General features: G+C 64.7%; 2 protein-coding genes across 19 annotated transcripts in view; one reads left to right on the top strand and one right to left on the bottom strand.

The window, feature by feature from the left end:
- Kif1a (kinesin family member 1A) overlaps window positions 1-6075 on the top strand; it is a 64432-nt gene extending 58357 nt beyond the window's left edge. For 17 of the 18 annotated variants that reach the window (XM_034637193.2, XM_034637197.2, XM_034637198.2 and 14 more), the window contains 5 exons: window positions 585-709; window positions 1317-1469; window positions 1984-2176; window positions 2884-3002; window positions 3327-6075. In XM_034637193.2, the coding sequence (XP_034493084.2) occupies window positions 585-709; window positions 1317-1469; window positions 1984-2176; window positions 2884-3002; window positions 3327-3369 (633 nt within the window). In that variant the 3' untranslated portion in view covers window positions 3370-6075. The remainder of the gene's footprint in view (window positions 1-584; window positions 710-1316; window positions 1470-1983; window positions 2177-2883; window positions 3003-3326) is intronic. The other variant, XM_034637203.2, reaches the window with a different exon arrangement.
- A 2998-nt stretch (window positions 6076-9073) lies between these two features.
- Window positions 9074-14192, bottom strand: LOC114105293 (aquaporin-12-like). Its single transcript, XM_027951709.2, has 3 exons — window positions 13586-14192; window positions 12139-12255; window positions 9074-9291 (listed from the first exon to the last, which is right to left on the bottom strand). Exons 1-3 carry the CDS (start codon window positions 14190-14192, stop codon window positions 9074-9076), a joined length of 942 nt encoding a protein of 313 aa, XP_027807510.1.
- Between the last annotated feature and the right edge of the window lie 1248 nt (window positions 14193-15440).

Here is a 15440-nt window from a genome sequence, read left to right on the forward strand (position 1 = left end):
GGCCACCTGTGGGGCCCTTGTCACCAAGAAGTCCCATCCTTGTCAGGCAAAGTCATGAAGGGTTTTCTGAGGGGCACCTCGTAGCTGAGCAGCAGGCATCCCAGGCCGGGGGTCCTGGGAGGACGGTGTGGTTGAGGGTCCCGTGTGCCCTCCCAGTGCCTCCTGGCCCCTGCTGTCTTCCCATCCCTTGGACTGGGGTCCTTCCTTGGAGGAGGCTCGTCCTGCAGGCTCAGTCCCCTCCCAAGCGAGGCTGGTCTGGTGCCTCACTCCCGCAGCCTCCCAAGGCTGCCCTGCACCGGGTCAGGCGAGCCTTCTGCCTGGCCCACGGCCTTCACCCAGCAGCCTCCTGCTGGCCACATGCCACAGAGGCTGTGGAGGGGCACCTGGAGCTGGCCCCACACCTGGAACCCACCTAGGTCAGCGCAGACCTGAAGCTCTGGGAGGGGCAGGCCGGGGTGTGAGGGGCTGGGAGAGGGGGGGTCTCCTGAGCTGAGGCTGGGGCGAATTGGGAGGTGGTGTCCCAAGCAGAAGGCAGGATGCAGCCAGAAGGCCCAGAGGCCCTGAGGAGGGCTTCTCTCCCTCAGCTCTCTGAGATGTCCGTCACCCTGCTGCGGGACCCGTCCATGTCGCCTCTGGGAGCAGCCACGCTCACCCCGTCCTCCACCTGCCCCTCTCTGGTTGAAGGTCGCTACGGTGCCACCGACATGCGGTGAGTGAGCCCCGGGCTCCTGGAGAGGCTTCCGTACCCCAAGCTGGGACTCAGGGGCATAAGGACAGAGGAAGTGGGCAGGGATGACGGAGGGCCTGGGGTGCCACAGGTGAGGGCAGGGCCTGGTGGAGAGGGCGTGCTGGCCTCTCCAGGGGTGCATGGTGCCCCCTGTGTGGCTTGGCTCCACATGGCCTCCAAGCGCACGTACCAAAGCACATCCACAAGGGAGTCAGAACAGAGCTCCGGAAGTGCTCGTGGGGAGAGCCGCCTGGCACGGCCTAGGGACCGTGTGCCCAGCACCCTGAGCACTGCCAGGCAGCCTGCGGCACAGCGTCCGGGAGGAGCCCCTGCCCGGCTCACCCCACTAATGGCGGATTCAAGGGAGTTTGACTCCTGTTTGAAACGCCTCTGGGTTCCCAGATTTTCTTTACCAAAAAAAAGGGAGGGGAGAGGGTCTCGACCCCACACCTGAGACAGGCTTCACACAGCCTGCTGGGCTCCTGGCTCCCGTTGTCACCTTGGTCCCTCTGAGGGGATGGGCCCAGGAGACAGGCGTGGGCCTGGCGAGGAGCCCTGGCAGCAGACAGTGTGTCTCCCTGCTTTCCAGGACCCCGCAGCCCTGCTCCCGGCCAGCCAGCCCAGAGCCAGAGCCAGTGCCAGAGGCAGACTCCAAGAAGCCCCTGTCCCCTGCGCGGGCCACAGAGGCCGATAAGGAGCCCCAGCGCCTGCTGGTCCCCGACATCCAGGAAATCCGAGTCAGGTATGTAGGGCCCCACATGAAGCTGCCCACCAGCAGGCAGTGCCCCTTACCTGAGCACAGGGCAGAGCCAGGGGCCAGGCCTCAGGCACACACCCTCCCCCACGTGCAGGACAGTTCTGAACCAGGTCAGGCAGACCCCTTGACCCAGACTGGGGACCACTTTGTTCTAGAGGGGGCACCCCACCCCCGATGGTCCTGGTGCTGCTGTGGCAACATGCAGACGGGGGGCGGGGGTCCGAGCCAGAGCGGGGCCTAGTGTCACCGGGCCGTGATTGGCAGCTCCAGGGCTGTGTCTGCTCTTCAAGTCTCTCCATCCCCAGCTGGGATGTCCTCTGAGCCCCCAGAAATGGGCCAGAGGTGGGCTAGTGGGTCTGGACTCCGGCCTCTGGCCCGCCTTCTCCTGGGCAATGACCAGTACTGCGGGCCTGGCTCTGGGTGGGGGGCCGTGACTTCTGCCTTGGCCCGCACCACTCCTGGCTGCCGGGACGTGAGCAGCAGATGCCCTGCCCCACAGCCCGATCGTGTCCAAGAAGGGGTACCTGCACTTCCTGGAGCCGCACACAGCCGGCTGGGCCAAGCGCTTCGTGGTGGTACGACGCCCCTACGCCTACATGTACAACAGTGACAAGGACACGGTGGAGAGATTTGTGCTCAACCTCTCCACGGCCCAGGTGGAGTACAGTGAGGACCAGCAGGCCATGCTCAAGGTGCGCCCGGGCCCGGGGCCCCCACAGGGCGGGGACAGTGGGGAGGAACCGGGCCAGGCCTCTGTGCCCCACATGGGCTGGGTGGCACCTCTGTGCCCTGACCAGGCTGCGGCACTGTGTCCTGTGCACAGACATGGGACCTGGGGCTCAGCCCTGCTGCAGCTCAGTCCTGGTGACCACTGTTGGTGATGAGTGTGGTCCTAGGGCAGGGCAGATATGGCCAGTGGCCCGTCCTGTCCTCCTGGGGAACCTGTGGCACGTGGCCCCCTCCCTCCCCGAGTGTGGCCTTCTGGACACATAGGAGCAGGCTCCCTGGGGCCTAGTGGGGAGAGAAGTCCTCTGAGCCCAGGAGCTGTGGAGTGGCCTCCTCTGTAGGAGGGGCAGCAGGACCTCAGTCCACCGCCCACACCCTGCACACAGGCCAGCAGGGCCACTCAGCCACGGCCCCTGGAGGGGCAGACGCTTCCCCTGGGGTGCAGAGCAGGGTGGGGCACAGGCCCAGGACAGAGCTTCCTGACCGAAGAGGCTTCTGGAAGGGAGCCGGAGCACCGCGGGTCGGGATAGGCCATGTGCTCTGCAGAGGGGTCGCCCTGCCTCCCCACGAGGTTTGGCCTGCGGCTCCCCGAGCCCCACCCCAGAGTCCCCAGGTTCCTTCTCAGCAGTGGTGGGTGCCGGCCCGCTCCTTCTTACCACAGCCTCCTCTGCAGACGCCCAACACGTTTGCGGTGTGCACAGAGCACCGTGGCATCCTGCTGCAGGCCAACAGTGACAAGGACATGCATGACTGGCTGTACGCCTTCAACCCCCTCCTGGCGGGGACCATCCGGTACGGCTGTGCCCGGGCCCCGCCAGCCAGCACCTCCGGGGCGCTAGGCAGGGCCGAGCTGCTTCTGGATCCTGTGGGGGTCCGAGGGGGTGGGCCTGCACTAACTGGGTGGGCCTTGATGTGTGGCGGTGTGCGCACACAGTCCTCCACGCCACAGACGAGGGCCTGGCGGGTGTGGGAGGGCTGAGGCAGCACCAGGCCTCACCCGCTCAGTGCCAGGGCCTCAGCGTCTGGTGGTCCTGGGGCTGCCCTTAGGCCAGGGGCTTGACGGACGCGGCCGGGGGGTCAGTCCCAGCGTGACACCCCTTTCTCCTCCCTCTGCAGGTCCAAGCTCTCCCGGAGGAGGTCTGCACAGATGAGGGTCTGAGCCAGAGCCCCCCACCAGCCAGCACCCGCTGTCCCTCGCCCCATCCCCGTCTGTCCTGTCCTGGCTGCCCAGCCTTCCCCTGCCAGGGAGTGCCGGGCCCGGGCCTAGGGCCAGCTGTGCCCCAGGGAAGCCTGCCCGAGTCCTTCTTTCTTCCTCCTCAGCTGCTCTGGGTGGGGAGAGCTGGGGATCTGAGGGAGGCCAGAGGGCACAAGACCCCGTGTTGCCGCCATTCTAATATTTTTTTAAGCATAGACAGACTTATAATTAATATACAGTAGTTAGTGACGTTGAGACAGTCCTGAGAAATTAACTATAACTGTGTTCTATTTATGATATTTATTTCTAATGCCTCCGGGTAGACCTGTAAGACCCAGCGGCCACCCTCCCTGTTTGTTCCCTCTGCATCTCCAGCCTTCGGGCAGAGCGGGGGAAGAGGAGTTTGGACGTGGGACCCTCGGTTGGCACAGAGGCACACCTGGGCCAGGTTTCCCTGAGCCTCCCCCAGGTGTGTGGGGTCTCCAGGTGCTAAGGTGGTGCCAGCAGGATTGAGAGGGTGAGCGGACCTGAGATGGGACCATGGGGGGCCGGGAGGGAGGAGGCCAGGGTGTCCATGGCGGCCAGGCTCACCAGTTGTGTCCAGACTGTCGGGGCCGGTGGCTGGGTTCAGACACAGGGCTCTTGGGCAGCAGGCACGGTCAGCATTCAGGGTGTGGGTCCCGGCCTCCAGGGCCTCCCTGGTGCTGTGAGGACGCAGAGCCCCAGGCTGCTCTGGGAGGAGGTTCTGTGATTGGAAGCTCCTCACACACACCCTCCTCTCCACCCCAGGGAGCAGACTGCATGCACGGGGCACGTCTTGGCAGGTGGGTGAGGGCAGATACCAGGCTGTCTTGGCTGTCCAGGGTTCTTCTGCACCTGGGGAATTCCCACTCACAGGCCATTTGGAAAATCAGAAACCAAACTGCAAGTCCCCTAACCCTACAGCCCACCTGGACCAGGCTGCCGTTGGGGCTGGGCACCTTCCACCCCCTTGCCAGCTCCTGCTGCTTGGTTCAGATGAGCCGGGGGCTCGGAGGTTCCCCATCAGCCCAGGTGGTCCCTGAATGGCACTACCCTGACTTGTGAGCTCAAGCCACTCTCGGAGGAAGAGACTAGGTGTGTGGGCCTCTTTCATGCTGACAAACAAGTTCAGGTCTTCCTTGGGGAAACCGTCCAGGCCTCTGGACCCTCACCCCAGACCGCAGGGCTCAGGGTGAGTGGTATTGTGGAAGCAGGATCTGAGCCTGCAGCCAGCACAAGACCAGATGCAAGTTCAGACGGGGAGCTCGTCCTCCCACCAGGCTCAGCTGCAGCAGGGGTGGCTGCCTGGTCCCCAGGGCCCGGGGCCTCTGTCAGGTCTTAGGAAACCACAGCTGTGCAGTGTGGGCCACGCAGCGCTTTCTTTAGAGGGCTCCTTGAGGACAGTGCCGTCCCAGACTGAAGTAAACCTTGTGCAGAAACCAGGTGACAGCCCTGTGGACCGTGGGGGCAGTGGGCTGAGACACAGCATCCAGATGGCACTCACTCTGGTACCCGCGACCCCCTCGAGGCAGGGAGGGTGGGACAGAGCACCCTGCTCTGAGTTGAGTTGGATTTCAAGGCCACACCCTTCACAGCAGGCTAGAGGCCAGGCCCACCACGGCCACTCAGGTCAGCCAGCCTGAAGCCGTGGCCTCGGAAAGGTCTGGGCCGCCCACCAGCGGGTGTCTGAGGCCAGCCAACCTGCAGAGCACCTGCTGTCTGGGGTCAGGCTGAGGGAAAGGCCAGGAGCCTGGAGCCCTCTGCATTCAGAAGACCCCCCCCCCATGAAGGCCTGGGCGCTGCCATTTTGGCATTGGCTGGCACTGAGATGGGCCCCTGCCCTGTGGGCCGTCCAGAGTCAGTCTGCAGAAACAGGAGAGGCCAAGGGCAGTGCGTCCACAAGGTGGGAAGCCTGGTTTCTGTTTGCCCACCCTGCCCGAAACCACCCACGTACCCAGCCAGCTGAGGACAGTTGCCCCCACCCCTGGAATGCTGTGTCCACATCTGTGCCGTGGAGAGACCCTTGGGGTCTTCCCATCCTGTGATGCGGAGGGGAGCGCCTGGTCTGGCTGTGGCCCCCATTTCTTGCTGGCACGGAGGTGAGAGGTCGAGACAGCCATCTCTCCTGGTGGTTTGGTTCTGAGGCTTAATACTGCCCAGCTCTGGCCTTGCTTTGGCCTGGGGGATGCCGGCTCCTGGGGTCCTGTGGGGTTGAGAAGCCCAAGTCCTCCTGCTAAGTGGTCCTGCCAGCATAGCTGCCGAGAGTGGCCTTCCACATCCATCCTGGTCCCTAGAGCCTGGGGCACCTGGGGGTCCTGAACGTGGTCAGGGGTACGGCGAGCGGGCTTGTGGTGCTGGTCCCGTGCCAGCTCGGCCAGGTCCTTTACCCCTGCAGCCCCAGGTTGGACAGAGGCTGTGACGGCCCCCGTCTCTCCCCGGGTTGTGCTTCCTGTAGCTGGTCTGTTCTGGGTGCCCCTGCATCCCTGGCTTGTACATATGTGATTGCTGTGGGACCCTGTGTCATCTCCACTACCCCGATGTAGCGACTCTCCCCACGTCTTACCCGAGTGTTAGCTCTAGGCCCCTGTACTGTGTGTGCATCACGGCTGTGTCCAACTAAGAAATAAACGTGGCTCTACGCAACCCGTACCCGTGTCTCAGCTGTGGCTTTGTGTTAGGTCTGCTGGGGGGTCACAGGGGCATCTCTTCGGCACAGTCCAGAGATGGCATCTGCTACCCAGAGGCCAGGCAGGGAGGGGCTGCCTTCTTGGGGTGGAAGGGGCAGGGTTGGGAGAGATTTGTGGGGTGAGGTGCCAGGGGTGCTGTCTTTGGAGCCACCCACTTCTGAGCCGCCCCAGGTGCCCTCACCTGTAGGTGCAGGTTCATGCTAGGCCATTGCACTGCCCTCAGGCAGCATTTGGGGTCTGGGCCCCTCAGAACCCCAGCAGGGTGTGCCAGGCTCTGGGACCAGAGCTACCCCAAGTATTGGTGTGAGGCATTGCCCGTAGGGCCTGGTCCTGCCCGAGGCCACGGTGGGAGTTGGGGTGACTACCACACTGGCTGGATCTTGTCCAATTCGGTTCCCCCAAGGCCAGGGTTCAGCTCCCCAGAAAAAGAACATGGTTCAGGGGACACGGGAGTCTCCTGGCCAGGCAGGTCACTGCCACTCAGAGCACAGGCCATTCTGAGAGGTCAAAGCCGGCGAGACGAGGTCTAGGCTCAGGAGCTGTTCCAGGGGCAGTCGTCAGGCCAGGCCTCCGGCTCAGGTGTGTGGTGGGCTCCTCCCTGGGCCCTGGCCCCCAGGGATGCAGATAGGCCAGGTGCAGGGTAGCCCATCAGGTCTTGGGCAGTAGTACCAGGAGGGCTGCTGGACACACGGAATGTGGCTAGGCCTCGGCAGAGGGACCCGGGAGCCGGTCCTGGTTGGGGTGCTGGTCCCCTGCCTGGGCCAGCCTGGACCCTGCCTGGGTGTCCTGGAGGCTGTGGGAGGTTTGGTCTTGAGCCCTGAAAGACACGTGAGGTCACCTCCCTTGCATGAGTGACGTGGCCTCCCCTGAGTTCAGAGTGACCCTGCTCTGAAGCAGGGCACGGGGCCTCTGGGCCAGGTTCCCAGTCCTTCTGATTTCTCCTTTGTGACAGGAAAGCCCCGTGCCCGCCCAGGCAGAGCTCTGGCTTGATGCACTCCCCACTCTTCGTTTTAAAAATGATTTTATGGTGATTGTTGCAGGGAAGTCAGGAAAAACTGTAAAAAGGGTTTATTTTCAAAATTTTGCAATAATGGTAGGTTCACAGGAAGTTGAGACTACGGACCTTCACCAGGTGTCTCAGGGCTAGAGACTCCCCTGCAGATGGCGGCCTCCCAGACAGACAGTGGTCAGCAGGCCCATCAGCCCTGAGAGCCCTTCCCCACCCAGACACGGGGCTTCTGACGCCCAGCTCTCCCCTGGGCGGCCAGCTGCCCCCAGCACGGGCTTCTAGGCGCTTCCAACCGGCCCTGGATCCTGCAGTCACCTCCTCTCCCCCGTGGAGCAAATCAGATCCAACGAACGAGGCTCAGGAGGTGCAGGACAGCGGTGCCCAGCTGAGCACTGCCCGGGGAGCTCAGCCCCCTCGCCAGGGCCTTGTGTGTGCAGACACCCAGGCGCGGGGGCTTGACAGAATAAAGACCCTGTCGGGACCAAGGCAGCTGTGCCGTCTCTAGTGCTACCCCACAGCCCCTGCTGAGGGACAGTGAGTCTTGCCATCCTGGGACCCGCCCAATCCAGGAGTCTGCCTTCTGCAGCAAGCTCCCACCCTGGGCCCCGCCAGCACTGCCAGAGCCCAGACGGAGCCTCTCCCAGAGCCACCCTTTCCCAAACCTCAAGACCTCCCCTGGGCTCCCTCGCCCTCTGCCCGCTGCCGCCTGGCCTGAGCACCTGGACCAGTCCCTGGTGCTGCTCTGGGATGCACCCGTGGGGCTGGACAACTAGGTGGCCTTTCATGCCAACCATCCTGCAGCTGCCTGCGTGAGCCCCAGAACCTGCATGAGCAGGCCCCCCGTCCCTGAGGTACAGCAGTGCCCACTGGGGCCTGGCACTCTCCCTGGGCCCTGACCTGAGGCCTGGCCTGGACCAGCCTCCCTCTGCACCTGTAGCAGCCTGACCACTCCCCGGCTGTAGCTTGCCCAGCACCTCTGCCTGCTCCCGTGCTGGGCACAGGGGTGGTGGCTGGTGGGACCTGGGATTGCAGAGCCCTGGCAGGGCAGCCACACGGGCTGGCTGCGGGCTTCACCCCAGCGCTCCCTGAGGGACCTGGGCTCCTGGTCCCCCCTCCCCAGGCTGTCATACCAAGCAGGGGAAGGGAGAGGCTGAGGCTCCTGACCAGCGGCCTGGTGAGGGGACTTAGAGGGGTGAAGGGGCAGCCACGGGAGGCCAGCAGAAGACGAGGCCTCACCAGGTCCCCAGGGAGACCCTGGCTTTCCCCTCGGGGCACCCTCCCCACAGAGCAGCCAGGTCAGGGCTGCTGCTCCCACAAGACAGAGTGGGACCACGGCACACCCCTGCAGCCTTGCCCCCTCGGATGGGACTCTGGGGACCACAGAAGGGGGACCTTCATCCTCTGGTGGTGGGAATTCCCAGATCAGCTCTGGTTTGAGGGGGGGAAATGGTGGAGGCTCCACGGTTGGGGTTCCATGGGACAATGGGGTGCCCCTGGCAATTATTCTTGGAGATCGACAAGGTTTCCTGTCTTTGGGTGAGCAGGCATCATCCTGGTGGCCAGGGAACTCCGTGGACACCAGGTTCAGGGCCCTGTACCTGGCCCGGACTCTGCAGTCTCCGCTGTCGGCCCCCGGCCATCTCCCGGGGCCCTGGGCGAGCTCCGTGTCCCAGGCTGCCGGTGCCATCCACAATTTTCCTGGGCCCAGGAGACGTTCCTCAGCCCAGGCTCCCCCTGCACCCGGGGCCCACCCCTTATTCTCACTCTGTAACAAGAAGCAGGAAAGAGCCCGTGGGAGACGTGCGCGCCCTGCCCGCCCCTCGAGAGGCCTTTCAGGCCCAGGGGGACAGGCACCGAGCAACGGTTTATTGACAAGTGGTTTCCAGGGAGGAGAGCTGGGCCCCCTCGGCTCCGAGGCCCCAGGTCCATCAGCGCTGACCCTCGCTGGCGTTCACGGAGCCAGGCGGCTCAGCAGTAGCCCCGCAGCAGCGGCTCTGCCCCGCCCCGGCTCCTGGCCACTGCACCCCGCCGCCAGTGCCCGCCTGTCCTCAGAACCTGGGGCCAGCTTCCCTTTGGGGGTTCGGAACTTGCTCTTCTGCCTGTAGAGCAGGTTTCTCTGGAAAAGGCGGGGCAGGCAACCTTCATGGAGCAGGACAGCCAGGACCATGCCTACGAGAGACAGAGTCAGACCGCAGGATGGACCAGACACCACAGCCCAGACCCTCCGGGCGTGGGGGCCTATAGGGGGCTCCTGCCTGGCCCTGTTCTGGCTCTTCCTGGCCACACCCCTTGGCCTGGGGTCCTCCCTTGGAGATGGAGACAAGCCCGTCAGAGCTATGCGGAGCTTGTAACTTCTAGAACATGCTCTGGGGCCCCGACCTGGGATCCCACAGGGGTCCCGAGCCAGGCCCAACCTGCTCAGCCTCTCCTCCCAGGCTACCTCAGGAAGGTCACATGCATCGTGGGGGCACTGTGTGCTGTTGGGAGGGGCGAGGGGAGGAGAGGGACAGAGGTGGGCCTGGGCCTGGCCGACTGCCTCCTAGACCCCACGTTCTGGGCGGAATCCAGGAGCTGAGAATTCCAGCTCCCACCCAGTCTCCAGGTCTCTGGGAAGGCTAGCCAGCCAGGTTTGACCTGTGGGTGGTGGTCCCCAGGGGACTCGCTGAGTTCCACCGAGGCCAGGGCCAGCCTGGCCTGACCACATGTGGTACACCAGCAGCCACTCTGTGTCCTGAGGACAAGCCCATGATCAGCTGCTGGCACTCTTCGGTCGCCCTTTTCTGTTCTTTCGGTGGACATGGTACAGTCCCTCTAGAGCAGGGCCAGGCTGAAGGCTAGGACACCTGCTCAGGGTCCCAACCATCGGGGCAGTCACATCTCCTCAGCCAGCCCGGCTTCCGATCTTAGCCACCAGACGGCACTGCCCCCAAGCCCCTGGTTCTCAGGGGCAGATTTTAACTTGGACTTTCTGGATGAGGACGGCTACGGGCATGTGCTTCTGCCCAGCTGAAGTGCTCTAGATGAGGGGACAAGGTTCTGTCAAAGGCGCCAGCCAGCCAAGGTGGGTGACAGCAGGGAGAAGCACAGCACAGATTTGGAAGCTGAGAAGCAAGTGAACCGTGAAGGGACAGGGAGCCCGAGGGCGAGGGACAGCCCATGACTGGGCCCACCATGCTGACCCACCTGCTTTCTTTTAAGAACAGTTTGCTGCAGCCCTGCCTGGCCTAACTCAGGATATACTACTTCTCAGCAAGTAACCTGTGGTCCCCAAAGCCCACCCGCCTGCGGATAAGGAGAAGATGGCTTTGACAGACGGAGATACGCGGGTGAGAACTGGTCAGCGTGGGCCACAGTGACCCACGCTGCCTCCAGTGGTTGGCAAGTGAACTCCCCTCCACAGGAGAGACCCCTGGAGGGGTGGGGCTGGGAGGTCCAATGCAGCCTTGCCGTCAGTCCAAAGTCAGGAAGGCCCAGGGAGGACTCCCCGGAAACTTCCCTGGGACCCCAGCCACACAGGAGGGCAGGAGGGGCATGCCGACCCTCTCCTCCCTGAGAGGGCCCCCTCTCTCCCCTTTCCCCTCTCTGCTCCTTCCAACAGAGTCACGTCTGCCCCTCTGAGCATGTCTGAAATCTTTCCTGCGTGATCTCAGGAGCCAGCCGCAGAGGACCCCCAGCTCTGCAGTGGCACTGGGTGTGCAGGACAGCTGCAGGGAGCCGGAGCTGGGCTGGGTGGGTGGGCTAGAGTGTACCCATTTGCTCCACAGAACCCTGGTGTTTCAGCAAGAGGGGCCGGGTCTCTGGGAGGGGTCTCTCTGGGAGGGGTCTCTCTGGGAGGGGGCCTCAAATCCACGGGAGACGAGCTCAAAGGCCCTTTCAAAGAGCACGGCCTTTCCCACTGCACTGTCAGGAGAAGGGCCACTCCCCAAGAGGGCATCAGGGCCAGGTTCCCTACTAGGACGGGGCAATGTCAGCGTGTATGTGTGGGGCGCCGAGCTCCCAGACTCTCCCCACTCAGCTCCCAGAAGCTTCCAAGGGACATGTGGATGGCTCTGGTTCCCTAATCCCCGTCCTGTCCAGAGCCTGAGAATGTGACCTTATTGGAAATAGGGTCCTTGCAGATGTGACTAGTTGAGTCATAGGGAGTAGAGTGGGTTGCTATGTCCAGGGGTGTCCCTTGAAGAAGAAGAGACACAGGCACAGACAGGAGGACCTTGGAGTGGCCTGCCTGTGTGCCGGGGACCCGAGGAGGGAGAGGCGCACACTGCCCCAGACCTCAGGGGCACAGCCTCCCCCCGCCCGCCTCAGACTGCCCTCCAGAGCTGTGTGCAGCCACCCAGTCTGTGTCGCTCGCCGCGGTCACTCTGGCCAAGCCAGCCACCAGTCAGACACAGGTCAGAACCAAGACGCCGCACAGGTCTGAAATTCACCTGCCGGGTAAGTTCACCCTCTGTCAGCCATCAACTGACATCTTTGGTGAGATGTGCTCACCCAGGAGAAGAAATCACCCCAAACAGGAAGGCCCGGGTCACCCTGGGGGGAGGGCGCTCCACGGGTTGCCGAGCGGAGGGTGCGTCTGGGTGGACAGTGCTGGAATGTGGAGCAGGGTGGAAGTCAGGCCGCCCTCCCCGGCCAGTGCGTCGGAGCTTTCCCTCTGACCAGGTCAGGGTGCCAAGGACGTGAGGCCCTGGAGCAGGAGTGGAGGGGCAGGGTGTCCCTGGGCACCCTCCAGGTCAACACCCAACAGGACTCCCAGGGAAGCCTGCAGGCCCAGGCTGGGGACCAGAGCGCCGGCCAGGAGGCACGGGGCCCTGAGCGGAGGCAGGGCCTGAGGGGACCCGCCCTCCTCCCACAGGACGCTGCAGACCCACAAGCTGCTCGTGAAACCAACCCCCACAGCACAGTGGAGACCTGGAGGCCAGGGGTGCCCTGGTGTGCTCTCCATCCCTGGGCCCTGCACCCCCACCCACCCCCACAGCCAGGGGTTCCAGCCCAGCCCCAGGGACCTCCCCCACTCACCTGTCAGAGGGCCCAGCCAGTACACCTGGGCGTACTCCAGCCAGGAGTGCCCGGAGCAGCGGAAGGTGACCGAGGCGGCCAGGGCCGGGTTGAAGAAGGCGGACGTGTAGGGCCCAGCTGCAGACAGAGCACAGGCCTCGGGTGGGCCCAGCCTGCCGCTGCCGGTCCAGGCCAGGCCCGAGCCCCCGCGACCACACTGCAGGCCCACTGGGTACAGCTCCTGACCAGGGCCCTTTGTGCTTATGGACACACAGAAGCAGGCCAGGGCAGCCAGGACAAGGGTCCAGACCCTCCCCACACCTGGCCCCAGAAGGACTCAACCCTCCTCCAACACCCTGCCTACGAGGAGGCAGCCTCTGAGTGCGACCGGGAGGGAGCCAAGACTGGGAGGCAGAGAGACCTGGAGGGAGAGAAGGAGGGACAGACATGGACAGGCAGAGGAGACAGACAGATGGCGCCGGGGAGGGACAGAGCAGAGACCAGGAGGTGGGGGCACACAGAGAGGGGAGAAGGCAGAGCAGAGACAGAGGCCAGGTGGTGAGGGCAGAGAGGACAGGAGCGAGGGAGGCGCTGGACGGCCAGCAGCTCTCGGGATGGCTGGGGGACCACAGCAGTCAGGCAGTGTGGCCAGGCGGGGCAGAGCAGGTGGCCACGGGACGCAGCCCAGCAGACAGGTGGTGACCAGGTCAGACAGCGGCATACCCACCCGAGATGCCTGGGCGTCTGTGCTGAGGCCGAGCCCAGGCCATCGGGCCACAGAGCCTGTCCCTGCAGAGCCCCCGGCTCATCTCACCTCAGTGTCCCCATCGGTGTGGGACTCGGACAGCCTTTTCCACAGCCTCGGTGGTCCAGGCCACCGGCTGCCCGCCCTGCGCTGGGCCTGTCCTGACTGAGCTGCAGCCCATCTGTGTAAGATACCTGCTCAGGGACAGTCCCCTCTGGTGGAGCCAGTGCCCGTGCCTGAGGTCTAGGACCCAGAATCAGGGCAGGACCGTGAGCGGGGCCCAGGAAGTCTGGTCAGGAGGTCAGCCTGGCTGGGACAGGGGTCACAGGTGTGCGGCAAGGAAGGCACTGCCATCTCAGAGCCCCATAGGGAGTGTGGGGACGTGAGTGAAGATGGCCCTCAGGACTTGTCACTCCTGGGGGTGTGTCAAAGGACTCAGGGGATCTCAGGTCCGAGGTGGGGCCAGGCCCTGAAGAACCTCTGGGCTGACCCTGGGACCAGGTGTGGCTTTTCTGGAATGAACCAGGCAGCTGGGAGCTGGCAGGGAGACAGCTGGCAGGGGCCGGTGCCTCCCCACCACCCGGCCTCCAACCTGCTGGCCCTACATGCCCCTCAGGGCCCCAGGAAGTGGCCGCCTCAGCCTGGGGGTTGGAGCACCTCTGGCCAGCACCCCCCTCTCCTGCTGTGGTCCTGAAGGGCCCCGCACAGGGAAGCAGGTCTCACCTACGTAGGTCATGACGGTGACCAGCAGGGCCAGGGTGGGCACCCTGTACACAGGGGCACTGTGCGGCAGGCGGAGGAGGGCCAGGTGGAAGAAGAAGGCGCAGGCTCCCTCCACCAGGGCGCCCTGGGGCACAGAGGTGCGCAGCGCCGAGCTGCAGTGGGCAGCCATGAGGCTCTGCACCAGGTGCAGCTCGCTGAGCTCCCAGGCCCAGCAGCGCCGGGCCAGGGCGTGGGCGGCCTGCATGCCCAGCCCCTGGGCTGCCAGCTTTAGCAGGGTGCTGGACAAAGACGCCTCAGCCATGAGGAAGTCCTGCAGGGCCACAGAGGGGTTGGCCGAGGCCCCATCGAAGGTGGCCCCATGCACCAAGAAGAGCAGGAAGACCAGGGTCAGCAGCAGGTCGGGCCCGAAGCCCCCTGCCCAGGGGCCGATCTCCATCAGAACCTGCATCTCTAGGCAGCAGGCCGCCAGCTGGGCCGCCGCAGCGACCTCCCGGGCGAAGCTGGCATAGGCGCCTGCCGAGAGCAGGGCCCTGGACGCCCTCCTGGCTGCCTGGCAGAGGGCACAGGTGGCAAAGAAGAAGGACAGCGACACGTTCAGACCAGCCATCACCCCGGGCTCCAAGGAGGAGCCGTGCTGAGCAGGGACCAGGTGACGTGTGCGTCTGGCCAGCCTTACAGTCCAGGGTGGAGGAGGGCCAGAGCGTCCACCTGACCTCTGGGAAAGCCACACCTGCACCCCTTGCTACCGGCCCCACTGGTCACAGGCTGGTGTGGTCAGGAGCACCCACAGTGGACCTGCCTGCCTGGTGTCCTCCCCAGGGTGTGGGCACAGTGGGACCCACATCCCCCTCTCACCAGCCCCAGGCGGGGCACCTCCTTCAAAGCCTCCGTCTGAGCTGTGACTCAGCCTGGGCTCCTGGCCGCAGGACCACGGCACCTCTCCCCCGCTCCTGGGCCATGGCCCACCTCCAAGCCCCAGCTCTGCCGCCCTCCAAGTCACCTGCCACGAGTGCCCCAGGAGGAAGCTGCGGCACAGGGGGCCTGGGGCATGGACCCACGACCCCCACTGGGGTGCTGGGCCACCAGCAGGGTGCCGGCCCTCAGGAGCTGCGCCTGCAGAGGTGGCCACCTTGGGCTGCCATCTTTCTGCCTGGCACCACGGGTTCAATGACACACCCAAGGAAGGCCGCGACTGGGCACCCACAGAATGACTGGCAGTACCTCCTGCAGCCCCAGGACTTGTGGGTGGGGAGGGAATCGGCTCACGAGGCAGGGGCCAGTGCCCTGCAGGACCCCCACCCCGGCACCCTGTCCTGAGGTGCAGATGGGCCTCTTCCTGAGGACAAATGGCCAGACAGGAGGGACCTGAGGAGTTGGGGACGCCTCGGAGACAGCTGGGCGCTGGCTTGTCAGAGAGGACCTGAAGCCTGGAGGTCACAGTCCCAGGGGCTGGGGGTCATCGGGGCTGCACTGTGGTGTGACAGGAGGAGGAGAAGGTGCTCAGGAGTGGGTGGCTATTCTGAGGCTGTGGGGTGGCTGCCCGAGCAGGAACCAGTGTGCAGGGCCAGTGGGAATGGTCATCCGGGCAGAGAGCAGATGGGGCCAGCTCCCCCTCTTCCACCAGCCTGCCAGAGGGCTGACCACAGCCACAGGACACCAAGGCAGCGGGAGAGCCAGGGCATGGCCTGCTCAGGCCCTCCTGTGGGGAGCCAGCTCCCAGCCTGCCTGGCGAATGTAATGTGGAGGGAGGAGGCCTGGCAGCCTGCGCCTGCCCACCAGAACCAGTCCAGCCACGCCCGGGGCCTTTCATCTCTGCGAACCTCGCCCCTTCAGGCCTGTGCCCCCAGCCTGCCCC

Source organism: Marmota flaviventris, chromosome 11 (assembly GCF_047511675.1).
Source record: "Marmota flaviventris isolate mMarFla1 chromosome 11, mMarFla1.hap1, whole genome shotgun sequence".
Taxonomy (NCBI): domain Eukaryota; kingdom Metazoa; phylum Chordata; class Mammalia; order Rodentia; family Sciuridae; genus Marmota; species Marmota flaviventris.